Source organism: Perognathus longimembris, chromosome 1, assembly GCF_023159225.1.
Source record: "Perognathus longimembris pacificus isolate PPM17 chromosome 1, ASM2315922v1, whole genome shotgun sequence".
Taxonomy (NCBI): Eukaryota; Metazoa; Chordata; class Mammalia; order Rodentia; family Heteromyidae; genus Perognathus; species Perognathus longimembris.
In genome coordinates this window covers 161,846,044-161,863,305 of record NC_063161.1, presented here as the reverse complement: position 1 = coordinate 161,863,305, position 17,262 = coordinate 161,846,044, and the positions used below count along the sequence as shown (strand labels likewise).

Here is a 17,262-nt window from a genome sequence, read left to right as displayed (position 1 = left end):
AGCCGCCGGTGCTTTAAGGCCTCTCAGCCCGGGGAGTCCTGGGGCGCCCTTGGCTCTCCTGTAGGGGTGCCACAGACACTGGGCACGGGTTAGGACACACCTGCAGCACCTCCCCTGCCTCGGGCCCTGGCGGCCGCAACGGCGGGGGCGGGGGGTTCGCTTGGCCCCTGGGTTCCCCCGCCCGCAGGAGAGACCTGGGTGTGCAGCAGGGCCAGGCCCAGGGCTGGGGGTGGGTTGTGGGGTGTAGCTCACACCTCTAGCAGCCCCCCCCCGTGAACAGTAGGGGTTCTTCGGGGCAATGGGGGTTCCAGGAGGAGGCCGGGAGCTGCGGGAGGGTGCGGGCTGGGGCGGTGTGGAAGGATGGAGGATGAGGTCTGAGAAGGGAGCCCTCCCGGCCTGGGGGCCCCAGGTAGGGCAGGAGTAGCCCCGCTGTACCGGAGGCCTGGGCGGGCGGGCTGGGGCCGCGCACGCTGGTGAGCAGGTGTCTCATGGACTGCTGGGACAGGGAATGACTGTCACAGCAGAGGACGCGCGGCCTGTGACACCTGTGCCAACCAGGCTGCCGGGCAGGAGCAGAAGCTGAGGCAGGCTGGGGCTGGGGCTGGGGCCGGGGCTGGGGCCGGGGCTGGCGCTGGTGCTGGGGCCGGGGCTGGGGCCGGGGCCGGGGCTGGGGCCGGGGCTGGGGCCGGGCCGGGGCCGGGGCTGGGGCTGGGGCCGGGGCTGGGGCTGGGCTGGGCCGGGGCTGGGGCTGGTGCCGGGGCTGGGGCTGGGGCCGGTGCTGGGGCTGGGGCCAGGGCTGGTGCCAGGGCTGGTGCCGGGGCTGGGGCCGGGGCCGGGGCTGGGGCCGGGGCTGGGGCCGGGGCTGGGGCTGGGCTGGGGCCGGGCTGGGGCTGGGGCCGGGGCTGGGGCCGGGGCTGGGGCCGGGGCTGGGGCTGGGGCCGGGCTGGTGCCGGGGCTGGGGCTGGGCTGGGGCTGGGCTGGGGCCGGGGCTGGGGCCGGGGCTGGGGCTGGGGCCGGGGCTGGGGCTGGGGCCGGGCCGGCTGCCTGTCCCTGCCCCAGCCCTGGCCGCGCTCGCAGCCGCTCAGCTCCGAGCACTGCGGGGTAGTGCTGCCTCCTCGGGAGGTTATATTTAAAACGGTGCCTGGGGCCTTTCCGTGCTTCTGCACTGGCTGCACAGGTGGGGCTGGGCTGGTGGCTCTGTTGGGGTCACCCCAGGTGACTGGGGGCTGGCGAGTCACAGGGCTGCCCCTGGCCCTGCTCCTCCCCCGCCGCAGAGGCTGGCGCCGGTCCAGCGCGGCGTCCTCCGGCTTTGGTGGCTGCAGCCGGCCAGGGACACGGCTCTGTCCAAGCCGGAGGGGCCGGGGCCAGGCGGGGGTCATCTGGTTGGGGCAGGCCGGGCTGTGTGGACCCAGCGAGCCCCGCCCTGCCGCCCCTCCCTGGCCCCCTCTCTGTGCCACCGCATGACCGTGTTGAGGGTCGGGGGGGGGGGGGGGGGACGGGCTGGGCCGCGTGCTCTCGGGCGTCCTGAGTGCTACCCGGGTCGGGACGTTTCCGGCCACGGTGCGGGCCCAGAGCGGGCTTGAGGCCCCCGGGGCCCTAGCAGGGAGCAGGGCCTGAGTCAGGGTGGGGGTGCAGAGGCTGGGGGGCCCTCCCCAGGGACGTGTGGCCCCGGGGGAAGCACCCCTTCCTTCTCTGGGTGGGCGTGGCCGTCTCTCCACCCCAGGAGACGCGTGGGCAGCCCCAGGGCTGGAGACTCGGGCGAGTCGGGGACCCAGCCCCAGGGAGAGGGTGCTGGTGGGGGGCCGGGGAGGGGGCCGGGGAGAGCCGGGCCCCCCCTGCTGGACCGTGAACCCTACGCGGGGCCAGGGACCTACAGCTCAGCCTCGCGGCTGGACCGCTGTCTCCCTCCGGATGTGGACTGGGGTTTCTGTGATGAGCAATGGCGTCGACCCCCTGACGCCCACACGGAGAACACCGGAAACGCCCCGAGAACCAGGCCCAGCACCCCGAGGAGCCGTGTCCCTCTTCTTCACGTCCCCTGGGTCGACACCGCCGAGCCCACACCCCGGGGACTCTGGTGCGTGACTCAAAATCAGAATCCTCCGGAATTAGCCAGAACCGAGCCCGGGTGCCCTGAGGGGGGGGGCAGCCGCTGAGTCACGGAGACGGGTGCGGGGTGTGCCGCGCCCCCCGCCAAGGTGCCCACCGCGTGCGTGCCGCACCCCAGGCGCCCCCACCGGGAAGCAGGGGAGACGGCACGCTCCCACTCGCTCTGCAGGCCCCCCTCCGCGGGCAGCTCCCCCCACCCCCACGCACTCGCGAGTCGGGGGGCTGAAGTTCAGAGCGAGTGCCGGCAGACCACGTGCGTGAGCGCCCCCTTCAGGCAGGCGGAGGGGCTGCCGCCTCCCGCCGTGACCTCCGGGGGACCCTGCAAGGAAGGAAGCCAAGGAGAGAGCCGGTCCTCCCGCCTCCAGAGCCTTCCAGAGCCTTCCAGAGGGAGGGAGGACAGGAAGACGCAGGAAGGTGTCCCGGCTTGCTGGGGGGGCACGGCTGGGACCCCACCGGGCAGGGAAGCCACCAGCTACCTGGGCCAGGGCAGACCCAAGCTGGTCGTCGGGCCTCCGCCCGGGGAAGAGCGGGACACCGGGCAGGCGGTCAGGAGGGCTCCGGGGTGAAGGCCCCAGGCCAGAACCCCCCCCCCAGCTTCTGTGGCACAGCACGTGGGGGTCACCCTGGACCCTGGGCAAGCTGTGGCTCCACCTCTCCCCAACTCCACGCTGAGCCCCGGGGGCCCCTCCTCCCGCCTGCCTGTGACCAGCCCGCACCCAGGAAGGAGAAGCTTCCTGAAGGACGCTCCCCAGGAGATGCGGGGCCCCACGAGGCAGCCCCGTGTCTCACCTGCTAACCCTCCCCGCGTCCGGCAAGGGCCGCTTTGAGAGTGACTGGCCAGGCCCAGAAGCCTGGGTCCCCTTCTGGAGGGACACTCCCAGGGGACCCTGAGAGAGAGGCGTGGCACCGGGCGGGCGGCGCCCCTAGCTGCGCGCCCACGCCGCCCCAGAGTCCACACCTCACGCCCCGCGGGACCCTCTGCGCAGAAGGCGGGGCCTCCGGGGAGCTCCGGGGCCTGCGGGGACGCTTCCCGGGTCACCAGGCAGCGGGTGGTGACGCCGTGTCCCGGGTGGGGGGGGGCTTGTAGGACTCGGTGAGGGGTTCTGCGGCCCAGGGCAGTCGCGGCGCCCCGCGGTGACAAACCGGCAGAGTGCACACGGCGGGTTGGGGGTGAGTCCTGGCCTCGGGTTCAGTGGACGGTCCAACGCCAGCGCCGGCCCGTCACGGGAGGCAGGGCGACGGGGAAGAGGTGGAGTGGAGATGCCATCCGGGAAGCAGGGGCACCGAGCTGAGGAGCAGCGAGCCCAGGAGGGCCTGGGCCCCTGGCGGCTGGGGAGGGGCCGCCACCCACTCAGGACCATGCGACTCGCGTGTCTTGTTTCACTCCCTCAACTCGTGATAACTGGTTATAGTTAAGCCGGAGGGAGCCCAGCAGCCACGTTTGAATCCTGTCCTCTCCCGGTCTCAGGGTCCTCCCTAGGGCGATAGGAGTCCTCCCAGCTGGCCGCCGGGCCCTTCACCACGACCCCGGGCCCCTCCGCCGCCCCTTGCTCCCTGGCAAACTAGCTTGCCTGCGCCCCGGGCCTCCCCCGCCCTCGGGCCTCCGCCCTCTAGGAGGTGTTTGGTGCCCAGTCCCGGCTCAGCGCATCTTCAGGTTGGATCACAGCACCCTGCACCCCCCCCCATGTCTGCTAACTGTATTGTTCTTTTTGCTTCCCCAAGGTTTAAAATGGTTTCAGTCTGCTCCGTCACCAGACTTGGCGTAATGATCTAGCGCTTGCCGTGAAGCCGCGTCCTGTCCTCGGGCTCCCGCGGACCGCACGCACCCCCCGGGCCTTCCCCACCCCGGCACTCCTTCCTGGGGTGACTCTCTGAGCGGACCTCAATCCCCTCGGAGGTGTTTCCTCCGAGAAGGGCATCTGCGCGCATCTCCCCGAGTCTGTGCGCACGGGCGGTGGATACCCGGGCTGGGTATAACAGTCCTGGCACCCGCGCGTGCTCGCACAAGCCCGTCCGGAGCCGGCCTGCCCTGCTCCTGACAGCGAAGCCTCCTTCCTCTCCGGTCCCCACAGAGCTCTCGCTTTGGCTCTAGTTCACTGGGCTAGGCACCGCCAGCATCTGAGCAGAGTTGCTCTGTGCACAGTTCTTCCTTTGCCTTGGCAGAATATTTCTAAATGCTTTCTGGATGTATTTAAAATACTTAGAGGCAAGGAGGCCATTGGCCAGGGGCCCAGCGGGCCCTTCGGGAAGAGCTCTTGCTCCCTCCGGTGCCAGGGCTGGGCTCTGCCTAGGTCAGCAGTTGGATTTCCAGGGTGTCTTCTGGGTAGACTCACTGAGTCATCGTGGGGATGCTTCCTGGGCTCCCGTGGGCCTGGCTCTGGGCACCTGAGATGGGCACGCTCATCCAGTCTCCGCGTGCTGCTTCTGTTGAACATCCTGCTCACTAGGGGAGGTTCCTTCAGCCATGGGGTTGTTTGCTGGCAGCCTAGTGCTCTGTCTTCAAAGTGCCTTCTCTCTCTTCCACTCCCTTTTTTCTCTTTCCTTCGCCTCTTGCTTCCCTTGCTCCTTTGAGCTAGTTGTTTCACCCACAGTGCAATGCAGAGAGCAGCGTACGTACCATTTCACCACCTTCCAGTGTGTATTCAGTGCGTCACACACATCCAGTGTTGGCAGCCCTCCTTCCCTCTACCTTCCCAACCTGACACTGTCCCAGTCCAGTGCTGGCTCCCTTCCTCTCCCCCCTCTCATCCCCATCCCCCCTCTTCCTGCCCCGGTGGGTTTGGCATCTCCGGGGACCTCACATGGGTAGAACCCCACAGGAGTTGCCCTCCGGGGACCTCACATGGGTAGAACCCCACAGGAGTTGCCCTCCGGGGACCTCACATGGGTAGAACCCCACAGGAGTTGCCCTCCGGGGACCTCACATGGGTAGAACCCCACAGGAGTTGTCCTCCGGCCTCATTTCTCAGCCTCAAGGTCCATGGCTGTTGGAGCAGGTGCGGGCGTTCCCTGCTCCCCGCTGTGGGGGCTCCCAGCCCTTGGCCTTCCTTCTCCCCAGCCTGGGGGTCGCCTCTCTGCCTCTCCAGAGCCCAGGGCCTGGGGGAGGGCTGTGAGTCCCAGGCCCCTCAGCTTCCAGGCTCCGTGGGGGGAACTTTCCTGTCACGTTGCCCTTGCACCTGTGGCCATTACACCACCCAGCCCTGAGCTTCCTGGGTCTCAGTGCTCAGTGGGTGACTGAACCTGTTCCTCTCTAGAGTAGCAGCCCCTGGAGGACAGCACCATGGGGGAGGAGACCGGCCCCACTCACCTGGGGGGGGAGACCCGCCCCACCCCGCCTCATCTGGGGGAGGAGACCCACCCCGCCCCGCCTCACCTGGGGAGGAGAGCCACCCGCCCCGCCTCACCTGGGGGAGGAGAGCCACCCCGCCCCGCCTCACCTGGGGGAGGAGACCCACCCCGCCCCGCCTCACCTGGGGAGGAGAGCCACCCCGCCCCGCCTCACCTGGGGGAGGAGAGCGGCCCCGCCTCACCTGGGGGAGGAGACCCACCCCGCCCCGCCTCACCTGGGGGAGGAGAGCCACCCCGCCCGCCTCACCTGGGGGAGGAGAGCGGCCCCCGCCCCGCCTCACCTGGGGGAGGAGACCCGCCCCGCCTCACCTGGGGGAGAGACCCGCCTCACCCCGCCTCGCCTGGGGAGGAGACCCGCCCCGCCTCACCTCACCTGGGGGAGGAGACCCGCCTCACCCCGCCTCGCCTGGGGGAGGAGACCCGCCCCGCCTCACCTGGGGGAGGAGACCCGCCCCGCCTCACCTCACCTGGGGGAGGAGACCCACCTCACCCCGCCTCGCCTGGGGGAGGAGACCCGCCCCGCCTCACCTGGGGGAGGAGACCCGCCCCGCCCCGCCTCACCTGGGGGAGGAGAGCGGCCCCTGGGCCTGGGGCTGGCCGGTGGGCCGGGGTCCCGCGTCCGGACGGCGGCGGTGCGCTCCCTCGCCGGCGTGGTGACGGCGGCTCTGGGGGCGCCGGGCGGGCGGGCGGGCGGGCGGGCCCGGGGGCTGCGCGGAGCCCGCGCCGCGCTCTCCCCCCCCCCCCCGACCGTACCACTGCGGCGGCGCGCGCGGCCTCGGAGCGGAGCGCGGTGGTTGCGCCCGGCGCCGCCCCCGCCGCCGCCTCCCGCCCGGCGCTCCCGCAGGATGGCGCGGGCCAAGCTGCCGCGCTCGCCGTCCGAGGGCAAGGCGGGCCCGGGGGGCGCCCCGGCCGGCGCCTCGGCCCCCGAGGAGCCGCACGGCCTCGGCCCCCTGCTGCCGGCCCGCGGCGGGGGCTCGGTGGGCAGCGACGTGGGCCAGAGGTAGGGGCGCGGGCCGGGCGCGGGGAGGGGCTGCGCACCCCGCGGGGAGCCGGCGCCCCCCGCCCTGCCCGGAGCCGAGCGCCGGGCCGCGGGCGCCGCGGGGCCGGGGACCCCCCACCCCACCCCGCCGAGGGGACCCCGGGGGGCGCCGGGAGGCCCAGGCGCGGGGACGGGGCAACCGGCCCCCGTGGGGCGCTCCTGGGAGTGGGGAGCCCGGGGCCGGGCACCCAGGCGGGCCGGGGAGGGCGCCCGCGGCGCGCTGCCCCCCTCAGCCTTCGGCAAGCGCCCCAATTCACCGAGGAGGGCGCCGAGGCCTCCCCTGCAGCGGAGTTCGCGGCCGGCCGAGCCGAGCCGGCGGGGAGCCCGCGGGAAGCCTGCGGGGGCCCGGGAGGAGTCACCTGGATGGTGGGGGGGAGGCCCACGGGGCTGGGGGGGCACCGCCTGCGCGCTGGCCCCCCAGGGCCGAGCTGGGGCGTGGGGGAGGGGCCGGAGTCAGGGGGGCCGGGGGTTGGCAGGGCAGAGCCGGACAGATGGCTGGAGCGAGGGCCTGGGTGCCTCTCCCCCTCCCCGACTCCTCCGCCTGCGCCCCGCTCCTGCCCGGCACTGCGCCCTGTGGGGAAGGCGGCTGCCAGATCGCCCCCACTGCCCAGGGCCCCCTCCCCAGCGCGGGCAGCCCGGGGTCCTGGAAGTTCTGCTGGGGGCCGGCCTGGCTCCCCAGGCCTGGCTGGCAGTGTAGCCGGGGCCACTTCCTCCTGGAAGCCCCCCCCCGCCTGAGGACCACAGCCCATACTGCTGGTTCTCTCACTTGGGGAACCCCCTCCGTCCCCAGCAGCACTGTGTGTGGAGTCCTTGCTTCCCCCCGCCCCATTAAGGGCAGAGAAGAGAGCCGTGGCAGAGCTAGGCCCGGCCGGCCCCCACAGCGGGCCGCTGCCCTGAAGAGGAGCCCTGGGGCCGTTTGTGGGTTTGTGCTTGAGGAACTCGAGTTTGAGGGGCTCCTGCGTGAGCCCCGAGCCCGGAGCAGGTGTCCTCTGCGGAGGGGACGACCGGTTAGTCATACCGCCTGCGTCGGCACCCCTGGGCGGCCACCATGCCCTGGACCAGGAGGCCTGGCCCTCCTCCCTGACCCCGGGAGTGGGGCCGCGCCCGGCCAGCGAGCACCGCCCGAGGCCTCGCCAGTACATCCCCGCCCAGCGGGGGCTCCCTGGGCTCCCCGGCCGCTCCTCCCGTTTCCCGGAGGCCGGGCTCGGAAATCATAGGGGACCCCATTCCAGACAGCTTTAGAGCCAAGGAATGCCGTCGGGGAGAGGGCGGGGCCCTCGAGTGATTTTGTCCTGGAAGTCGGGCACTGGGGCTCCTTCCGGCCACCCCAATACCCTTGGGCTCAGATGGGCCCCCAGCCCCGTCCTGGACTGGCCTCGCAGTGAGGGGCGTGAGGAGGCCCCTGCGGGGTGGGGCAGCAGAGAACTCACCCCGCCCCGCAGCCTGAAGCAGCGGCAGGCGGAGGGGATGGAGGTGGACCAGCCCCCCGAGGCGGATGGTGGGAGTCCGGCTGTCCCCAGTGAGGGCACGGGTGTGTGGTGGGGGTCCCAGCTCAGGCCTGCCCGCAGCTGGCGTTCTTGGCCTGGGGACATAGGTGGGGTCGTCCCGGCCGGGCCGAGGCCCCGGGTCCTCGTTAGACGGTGCCTGCGGTGACCAGGCTGCATGGCTTCAGGTCTGAACCACAGGAACTAGTTTTCTGGTAGTTTTGGAGGCGGGGTGAGCCGGGCCGGGGCCTCCTCAGCCTGTGGCGTCCAAGTGGCCTCCGATCTGCCGAGGAAGGGGAAGCGGGGCTCTCCGCCCAGAGGGCTCCCGGAGGAGCGGCTCCCCTGGGCTCAGGGCCGGGGTCTGCCTTTCCCTGGCACAGTGGTGTCGCACCTGAGCTCTGCTGGATGCAGAGGAGCGCTGGCCACACCCCGAGCCCCCCACCCCCCCCTGCTGGCCGCAGCTTCAGGCTGGGCTGGGCTGAGACACCCCCACAGGCCCAGTCTGCTCCCGGGTTGCCTCCTCTGTAAGCAGGGACCCCAGGTGGGGCCCTCGCTCACATCCCAGCTCGTGGGGTGCCCCGTGGCCGAGGGAGGTGATGCACGGCCCCTGGGCGGCGACCGAGGATGCCCAGGAGGAGCCGGGCCTCCCTGGCCCGCCCGTCCCCATCTCCTGGTCCAGCTGCTCAGCCTCCCATCCACACGCTCCAGTCTGGCCGAGGCCCGCACTGGCGGCAAAGCCCGGAGCTATAGACCTTCCCGGGGGGCGGGGGGCAGCCGGGCCTGCGTGCGTGTGCCACCGGGAGGGGGCGTCGCGGGGAAGGGGCGGCCTTGAGCAGAGTCCGGGGAGGCCTGCGGGGCCAGCGGGGAGCCCCCCACCTCCGCCGGCGCCTGACGGTGCTGCCGCTCGCCGTCCTGCTGAGACCAAGGCTGGGCCCTGGGCTGCAGGCCCGGGAAGCAGGCTGCTGGGCGTGGATCCCCGGCTCCGCCTGGCTGGGCGTGGGCCGGGCACGGGCAGCACGGGGCCCTAGAGCAGCTCTGACTGCCGCCCCCCACCTTCGCCCCGAGGTCCGGCAGAGCCGGGTCCAGAGGGACCGTCCACCAGGGGGCCCCGCCGAGCGCGGGAGCAGCGCCTCCTCCCTGCCCCGGCCTGGGGCACCGCGCGTTTGGCTCTCTGCACTTGTGTTTTCTGAGTCTTGAGAGAGAAGTTCCTCTGAAGGGGAACACGGACCCCCTTTCCCACGCTGCCCACGCAGGCCAGGCCTGGAGCCCCGGGCCCCCACACGCACAGGCCACTCAGCCCGGGTGCCCACCGCCCCCTGGCGGGTCCGGGAAAGCCCGCAGCCATGCCGGTCAGGGCTGGCCCAGCGCAGGGGGGCTCCTTGGCCCATAGAAGGGGGGATGGCCCCAAGCCCCTGGCCTGGGGGGCAGGCAGGGGCTCAGAAGAGAAGCCCACGGCCTTGTGGAGAGTGAGGCTGAGGCTGAGCGGGCCCCGGGGGGCTTCCCGGGGTGACAGGGCCGATGGGGCGTCCTGGGGGAACACATGGCGCCGTGCCGGGCGGGGGGGGGGCGGGGCGCGCTGCTGGGCACCCCAGCCTGCTCTCTTGGCCTGCGCGCACCGCGGCTCGGGGGCTGCATGACGGGGCTGCGCTGCTTCCGCGGGCACCGAAGGGCTGGCCTGGCTTCTGCTGCCCGCACGCTGGGCTGCCCGCCCGGGCCCCCCCCCCCCCCCGCAGCGCCCGGGGCCCCCAGGCCAGAGGCGGTGGGGGCCGGGACTCGGCCGCCCGGTCCCGGGCCGGGCACAGCCGCCCTGGCCTTCGGTGACGTGTGCTCTGTCCCCAGGCCTCAGGTGGAAGATTTCAGCCTGGACTCCTCCCTCTCTCAGTAAGTGCCTGGGGAGGGGCCGTGGGCACGCCCCGGGGCCTCGGCCCCGCACCCCACTCCCCTGACGCCTCCGGGCCAGGGGCTGGAGGTCAGGGGCTCTGGGGCAGGAGCCTGGGACGGGGAACGGGCTATCCCGGGGGGAGGGGTGTGTGCACTCACCCCGCCCCCCCATCCCGGGGCTCGGCACCGTGGTCGTGTTCGCGGTGATCTCCAGGTGGGGCGGGCTCACCGGGGTCCACTGGGCCCTGGGCTCCTCCGGTGGGGAGCTGCGGGGCGCTGGCGGCACCTGTCTGTCTGTGGCTGCGGTCGGGCGTAGGCCTAGTCCAGAGCTGGGGGGCTGGGGCCGCTGCAGGGCCTCTCTCTCCGGCTAGCACCCCAACCCCAACACACCGTGGGTGATGGATTTGAGCCCGCCGCGCCCGCCTCACACACCGGAAGGCTCTGTGGCCCCCCAGACACCTGGGGCCACCCGTGAGGGGACACAGACCTTCAGAGAAGGGTCCGAGGGCCCAGGAGGGCTGTGTTGGGGGCTCCGGGCGGCCAGGGGCCCCGGGCTGTGCGTCTGCCCTCTCCAGGCCTCGTGGCGGGCGGCGGGCTCCCTCTGCCTGGGCCCCCTCCAGGAAGGCTGGGCCAGCGCGCTCCCCGGGGTGGGCTGCCCCCCCCCCCGCCCAGCGCCCCCTCCCCCGCCCAGCGCCCCCTCCCTCCGGCACTCATGCGCACACGTGCGGCACACCCGGAGAAGCCGGGGCCGGGAGGCTCGTGTTAACTGCACCCTTGGCAGAGCACCTCCGCCTGCCGGGAGCCACGGTGGTGACTGGGACGCGGCTTCTGTCGTTGTTCCTGCCCCCAGGGAGGGAGCGGGGGTGGGGGGCGCGGGGGCGGACCCCTGTCTGGCTCCCCAGGGTCCCTGTTTCAGTCCCAGGACTCTGCCTGCCTGCCTGCCAGGCCGGCACCGGTCCATGACCTCCAGGAAGCTCAGGGCCTGGGGGCTGTCCTCCCCCCTCCCCCCTGCAGCTCACAGAGCCCCCCCCACCCCCGTGCTGAGTCAGCCCAGCCAGGCCCCCTCGCAGGCCCTGCCCCCCCCCACCCCACTGTGATTCATTAAGGCAGATCACACCTGCCCCTTAAACACACTTCAGGCCCAAATGGATACTTTTAATCTACTTCTTGGGGCTGGAGGAAGTGGTGGCCACAGGCTCATAAAAAATTGAAGGCGAAGGAGTTTCATTAATTTCTCTGGCACAGCAGGGTTCCAGCTTCCAGGGGGGCTGGGCTGCCGGGCCGGGGTGGACTCCGCCAGGCCTGACCGCCCCAGGGCTGCTGGGCACTGCTGCCCTGGGCAGGGGTGAGCTGGTGTCCCTGTCTGCTGCGGCCGGGTCCTGGGAGGGGGGAGGGACGGTGGTGGGCTGGTGGGGCAGGAAGGGGGTGGGCGGCCCGCTGCACGAGGTCAGAGGTCGGCCTGAGCTGGGGAGGGCGCAGCAGGAATACCCCATGAGGTGGTATCCAGCAGACGGGCGGCCAGGCAAGGGTGGTGAAGGGGGCCGGGAAATGTCTGGGGGCCCGCCCGGGATGTCCAGAATGCAGAGCTGGCTCTGGCCTGGGGGGGGGGGGTCAGGGAGGGGTCTTGAGTGGGGAGGGCTGGGGTGTGGGACAGCAGGGCCCGTGCGTGCGTGGGGGGGGGAGAGTCCACATCGCCCCTGAGGGCCTCGCTCTGCGGCGGGTCGGCCGAGGCCAGGCTGGGCGCGGAGGGGGGCGGCAAGGAGGGAGGAGCTGTTCCGGGGTGGAGGACAGCGGAGGTGCTGACCACCGACGCCCCTGCCCTGCCCCCATCCAGACCAAGCCCAGCCTGTCCCTGACCCCCAGCCATCCCGCCCCCTCCCACTCCTTCAGAGGCCTCCTGGGGGTCGCTCCTGGCCCCAGGAGGAAGGGGAGGTAGGCGGGGTACAGTGGATATTGGGGGTGGGTGGGATGCAGTGGGGAAGGGGGAGGGGGAGGGGGATGCAGTGGGGGTGCGGTGGTGTATAGCCTGATGTGTGCGAGCTGTGGGGTGTGTAATGGGGCTATGGTGGGGTGAGCCAGGGTCTTGGGGTGCTCGTGGACCTGGTGGCGTGTCTGCAGGGTGCCGGGCACTGTGAGGCACGGTGGTTGTCTGGGGCGCGATGGCGGTGGCAGTTCAGCACGTTGGGTGTCGCACACCACAGTAGCGCACGCCGGGTGTCCGGGGGCGCAGTGGGGTGTGCCGAGCACCCTGGAACTGGGCACGCCAGCCCCTCGCACGGAGTTGCCCCACCAGGTCTAGGCGAGACTCCCCAGGAGTGGAGGACCGTGTGCAGGCCCGCACCGGGATCCGGGGGCCCGTCCTGGGCGGGGAGGGCCTGGGGGCGGGGAGGGCCTGGGGGCGGGGAGGCCCGGTCCCCGGCCTTCCTGAGCTCTGTGTCCCACAGCGCCTCCGCCTCCTTCCCGCGCCAGCACGCCCCGGAAAGGCTGCTGGGCCCATGGTGGGCCCGCGCCCGTGGGCCACGCTGGGGAGTGAGGATGGACACCTCGGGGACGCCGGGGCGGCCAGGCCCAGCCAGCAGTGAGGAGCCCCCGCCGGCCCTCCCTCCGCCCGCCGCACCTCCAGCCCTGGGTCCTCCCTCCCTCCGCCCGCCGCTTGCCCCGTGGGCCCAGGGCGGCCTCCAGCCCTGGGCGCAGCAGCTGTGGCCCTCGCCCCGGCCGGCCCAGCATCGCGCTCTCTCCCGCCCCAGGGTCCAGGTGGAGTTCTACGTCAACGAGAACACCTTCAAGGAGCGGCTCAAGCTGTTTTTCATCAAAAACCAGAGATCCAGTGAGTGGGGGCGGGCGGGCGCAGAGCGCGGGGGGCGGGGGGGAGGCCCTGGTGGCGGGGCGGGGTGGGGGGAACCGGACAGGCCCCCCGGCTTCGCGCTGCGTCTCCAGGAAGGCGAGACCAGGCCCGCGGGGCCCCTGCCCTCGGCACGGAACCCCGGCCGGGGCGGACTCCGCCACCCTCAGGCCCCCGCTTGACCCCGCCCTGGGCTCCGTAGCATCGGCGTCGGGCACCCCGGTACTCCTCAGGGACGTGGGAGGAGGGCTCCGAGGCCCTGCCCTAGGCGCCAGGTCCCGGCCTGCTTCTGAGGACAGAGTAGCCTTGGGGGTCTCTGAACCCCAAGTCCTGCGTGTGGGGAGAGGTGAGGGAGGCAGGTCCTGCTGGGGTCACCTGCCTTCCCCGCTCCGGCGGCAGGGACTGTGGAGAGGAGCTGCTGGAGAGCCCCCCGGGCCCCGCTCCCTCCCCCGGCCCTGACCCCCACCCCCCCACAGGCCTGAGGATCCGGCTCTTCAACTTCTCCCTGAAGCTCCTCACCTGCCTGCTCTACATTGTGCGCGTCCTGCTGGACAACCCGGACCTGGGCATTGGCTGGTGGGTGCCGGGGGCCGTGACCCGGGGCTCGGGGCGGAGTCTCCCCGCCTGTGTGCGAGGCGGTGACCAGGAGGGAGGGGCGGGCCTCGGGGAGCCCTCCTTCCTCCGTGTGACCCCAGCCCAGAGCTAGAGGCGAGCCCGGGGCGCCTCTCCCGGGCTCCCGCCGGCTGCTCAGCGTGGGGAGAGGAGCCCCTCGCGAACTGTGAACACGGCTGCTCGTGCCCCCCCCCCCCCAGCTGGAGGGCCAGGTGGTGTCCGCGGAGACTGGGCCAGCGTGGAGGGGCTGCTCCCGCCCACAGGGAGGGCAGGCTCCCAGAGCAGGGTCGCGCTCGTGGAGCAAGGGCGGCTGGGCCCAGGGCACCGAGCTGGGAAGGAGGCCAGACGCTGGCTCTGCGCACAGACTTTTGCTTTTATTTCCCTTGTTTTGTTCGCTGGCCATTTTGCGGGGGGTCTGGTGTCACCCGTCTAGAGACCCTCCCCACTATTGAGGACAGACTTCCTGTCAGTATCTGGGGGAGCTGAATCCCCTAGAGTGGTTGGAGAAGGAGAAATGGGGGTTGATCAAACCGCTTCTCCACATGCCAGCGGCGTCTGCCCTTCGGCTTCCTCCTCCCAGAGCCCCGCCACCATTGTGCTCCACGCCCCTCAGCGTGGTGCCCAGATCAGGGCCGGTGGGGGCGAGGGTGGGCGGGTGGGCGGGCGTGGACTCTGGCTGAGGGGGTGGCCACGGGGGCGATGGACGAGGTGAAGACGGACAGGTGGCTAGAGGATGGGTGGACAGACAGGAAAGAGAGATGGATGGGTGAACGTGGGGTTAGAAGGGGGGAGTGCGGGGGAGTGGGGGGGAAGGCAGCGGGAGGGGAGGGCAGGGGAGGGGGCTGCGCATCTGGGCTCGGGAGCAGCAGGTGCTTTGGCTGGTGACTGCAGGTGGGCGTGTCTAGGGCCGAGGGCTGCGCATCCCCCCCCCCCCCCGCCTTCCGTCACCCCGTTCCGGCGACGTGAACAAGCCTGTCCTGGGGTTCCTTGGGGTCGCCTGTTGGGGTTGTGCCCTGGGGCAGAGGCTTTCTGGCTGCCTCAGCGTCATCCCGGCCTCCAGGAGGCCCCCCCTTCCCCCCCATCCGCGGTTCTGTGGCTGTGCAGGGCTAGGCCTCGCACCCCGGGGGCTCATCAGCACCGGGGCGCCCGGCGCGCGCCCCCCGCCACCCCCCGCGCTGCCCCTGCCCCCCGGCCTGGGGGCCCCGCGTGCAATGCTGGCCCTGCTCCCGGCGTCTCCCCGCCCCCCACCCTTCCGGCAGGTCCCTGGGGGGGTGCAAGGTGCCCCCCCGGGGCGTGGGCTCAGCGCCCCTCCCCTGCGCCCGGCCCTGGGGGGGGCTGTGGCCAGGCCGGCTCCCTCTCTCCACAGCTGGGGCTGCGAGAAGTACAACTACACCTACAACGGCTCTGCTTCTGAGTTCCACTGGTGAGTCCCGCCCGGCCGCGCGGGGCGGGGCAGGGACGGGAGGCAGTGCCCCGCCCCGGGGCTGCGAGCCTCCCTCCCCCCCCACCCCCCACCCCCCACCCCCCCCCGTGTCTGCTGTGGGCATGTCCGAGCGCACTGGGCGGGGCCAGCGCGGGGCGGGGCAGGGACGGGAGACAGTGCCCCGCCCCGGGGCTGCGAGCCTCCCCCCCCCCTGTCTGCTGTGGGCGTGTCCGAGCGCACTAGGCGGGGCCAGCGCGGGGCGGGGCAGAGACGGGAGGCAGTGCCCCGCCCCGGGGGCTGCGAGCCTCCCTCCCCCCGTCTGCTGTGGGCGTGTCCGAGCGCACTGGGCGGGGCCAGCGCGGGGCGGGGCAGGGACGGGAGGCAGTGCCCCGCCCCGGGGGCTGCGAGCCTCCCTCCCCCCCCACCCCCCACCCCCCCCCCCCCCCCCGTGTCTGCTGTGGGCGTGTCCGAGCGCACTGGGCGGGGCCAGCGCGGGGCGGGGCAGAGACGGGAGACAGTGCCCCGCCCCGGGGCTGCGAGCCTCCCCCCCCCCCCCCCGTCTGCTGTGGGCGTGTCCGAGCGCACTGGGCGGGGGCCAGCGCGGGGCGGGGCAGAGACGGGAGACAGTGCCCCGCCCCGGGGCTGCGAGCCTCCCCCCCCCCCCCCCCCCGTCTGCTGTGGGCGTGTCCGAGCGCACTGGGCGGGGCCAGCGCCTGGCGGGGCAGAGACGGGAGGCAGTGCCCCGCCCCGGGGCTGCGAGCCTCCCCCCCCCCCCCCCCCCGTCTGCTGTGGGCGTGTCCGAGCGCACTGGGCGGGGCCAGCGCCGGGCGGGGCCCACGGTGGGCTGCCGGGCTCCCCAGCGGGCCCTGGGGTCCCTGCCGGGCTGGGCCTGACCCCTCTGTCTCCCCCAGGGCCCCCATCCTGTGGGTGGAGCGGAGGATGGCGCTCTGGGTGATCCAGGTAAATGTCCAGGCGCCCTCCGCCCGGCGGAGCCTGGGCGAGCAGATGGCGGCCGCCCGGGCTCAGTGAAGCGGGGCGCAGACTCGGGAGCGTGTCCCCCGGCGTTCCCCGGCCTGCCGGGGGGCGCGGCTCCCGGCCCGGGGCCCAGGGACGCCCCCCAGCCCCGCCGCCCGCTCTCATCTCCTGACCGAAGGCCCCCCTCCCCCGGGCACCCCAGGGACGCCCCCAGCCCCGCCGCCCGCTCTCATCTCCTGACCGAAGGCCCCCCTCCCCCGGGCACCCCAGGGGCCCCACCGCAGTCGCCCCAGAACGTGTCGGTGGCTGCCCCGGAAGGGGGCTCAGCCCAGCCCGGGAGGGCTCAAACCCCCACCCCGCCCCACCGCCCCCGGGGCCCCCCCAGCACCCGGCACGGCTCCTCCGGGGCCCCCGGGGACAGCGGCAGGCCTTGCTGGCCGAGGCCCCCGCAGGCAGGAGCCCGGGTCCCGTCCCGAGCACGGAGTCCGCGCGGGCAGGCCCCGTCCCCCGCCGCGTCCGCGCCAGGCCTCTGCCGTCCCCACGCAGGTGATCGTGGCCACCATAAGCTTCCTGGAGACGATGCTCCTCAGTTACCTCAGCTACAAGGCGAGTCCCGCGGGAGCCGCCCTCCCCCCGCCCAGCCCCACCCCCTCGCCATCGCCCGCCCCGCCTGCCCTGCAGCCCCAGCTCTACCGAGTCCTCCCCACTCCTCCCCCCCCCCCCCGCGTTCTCCCCCTGCCTCCCCCATCCTCTCACCCCCCCCACGTCCTCCCCACCCCGGCTCTGATCCTCCCCCTGTCGCCCTCAGGGCAACATCTGGGAGCAGATCTTCCGGGTGTCCTTCGTCCTGGAGATGATCAACACGCTGCCCTTCATCATCACGGTGGGTGAGGCCCGCCCCGGGGGCGCCCCGCCCGGCCAGGCCCTGACCTGTCCCCCCCACAGGTCTTCTGGCCGCCGCTGCGGAACCTGTTCATCCCCGTGTTCCTCAACTGCTGGCTGGCCAAGCACGCGCTGGAGAACATGATCGTAAGCCGGGGCCCGCGGGGCGGCCCGGCCTTGAACTCCGCTCCAGGAAGCCTTTCCTGACCCGGGAGAGAAGGGGCTGGGGGGGGAGGGGCCAGGCACGACGGCTGAGACCACAGAACCAGAGCCGCAAGAACCCGGGCCCCGGGCCGGGCCGCCCCACGGTCCAGTCAGAGCCTTGCTGGGTGTTTAAGGAGGCCCACCCTCCCCCCCTTCCCTGGCACGGGGCGGGGCCGGGCGGCTCGCTCTCCCCGCGGCAGAGCCCACGGCCCGACCGCCGACGGCCGTGTCCCCCACAGAACGACTTCCACCGCGCCATCCTGCGGACCCAGTCAGCCATGTTCAACCAGGTCCTCATCCTCTTCTGCACCCTGCTGTGCCTCGTCTTCACGGGGTGAGCGTTCCGGAGGCGGGCCACGGCGTCGGGGCCACGGTGGGGGACGACAGCCCCTCCCGGGCGAGGCCCAGCGGGGGAGGGGGGAGGCGCCAGGGCCCCCCACCCGGGTGCGTGCTGGCCGTGTCA

General features: G+C 73.1%; 1 protein-coding gene across 5 annotated transcripts in view; it reads left to right on the top strand.

The window, feature by feature from the left end:
• Positions 1-17,262, top strand: part of Kcnt1 (potassium sodium-activated channel subfamily T member 1) — a 43,090-nt gene that overhangs the window by 2,343 nt on the left and 23,485 nt on the right. For 4 of the 5 annotated variants that reach the window (XM_048346138.1, XM_048346128.1, XM_048346157.1 and 1 more), the window contains exons 2-9: positions 12,609-12,688; positions 13,180-13,279; positions 14,682-14,738; positions 15,650-15,698; positions 16,260-16,319; positions 16,522-16,596; positions 16,659-16,742; positions 17,039-17,133. In XM_048346138.1, coding sequence (XP_048202095.1) covers positions 12,609-12,688; positions 13,180-13,279; positions 14,682-14,738; positions 15,650-15,698; positions 16,260-16,319; positions 16,522-16,596; positions 16,659-16,742; positions 17,039-17,133 — 600 coding nt within the window. Of the gene's footprint in view, positions 1-9,819; positions 9,862-12,608; positions 12,689-13,179; positions 13,280-14,681; positions 14,739-15,649; positions 15,699-16,259; positions 16,320-16,521; positions 16,597-16,658; positions 16,743-17,038; positions 17,134-17,262 lie in introns of all 5 variants that reach the window. The other variant, XM_048346165.1, reaches the window with a different exon arrangement.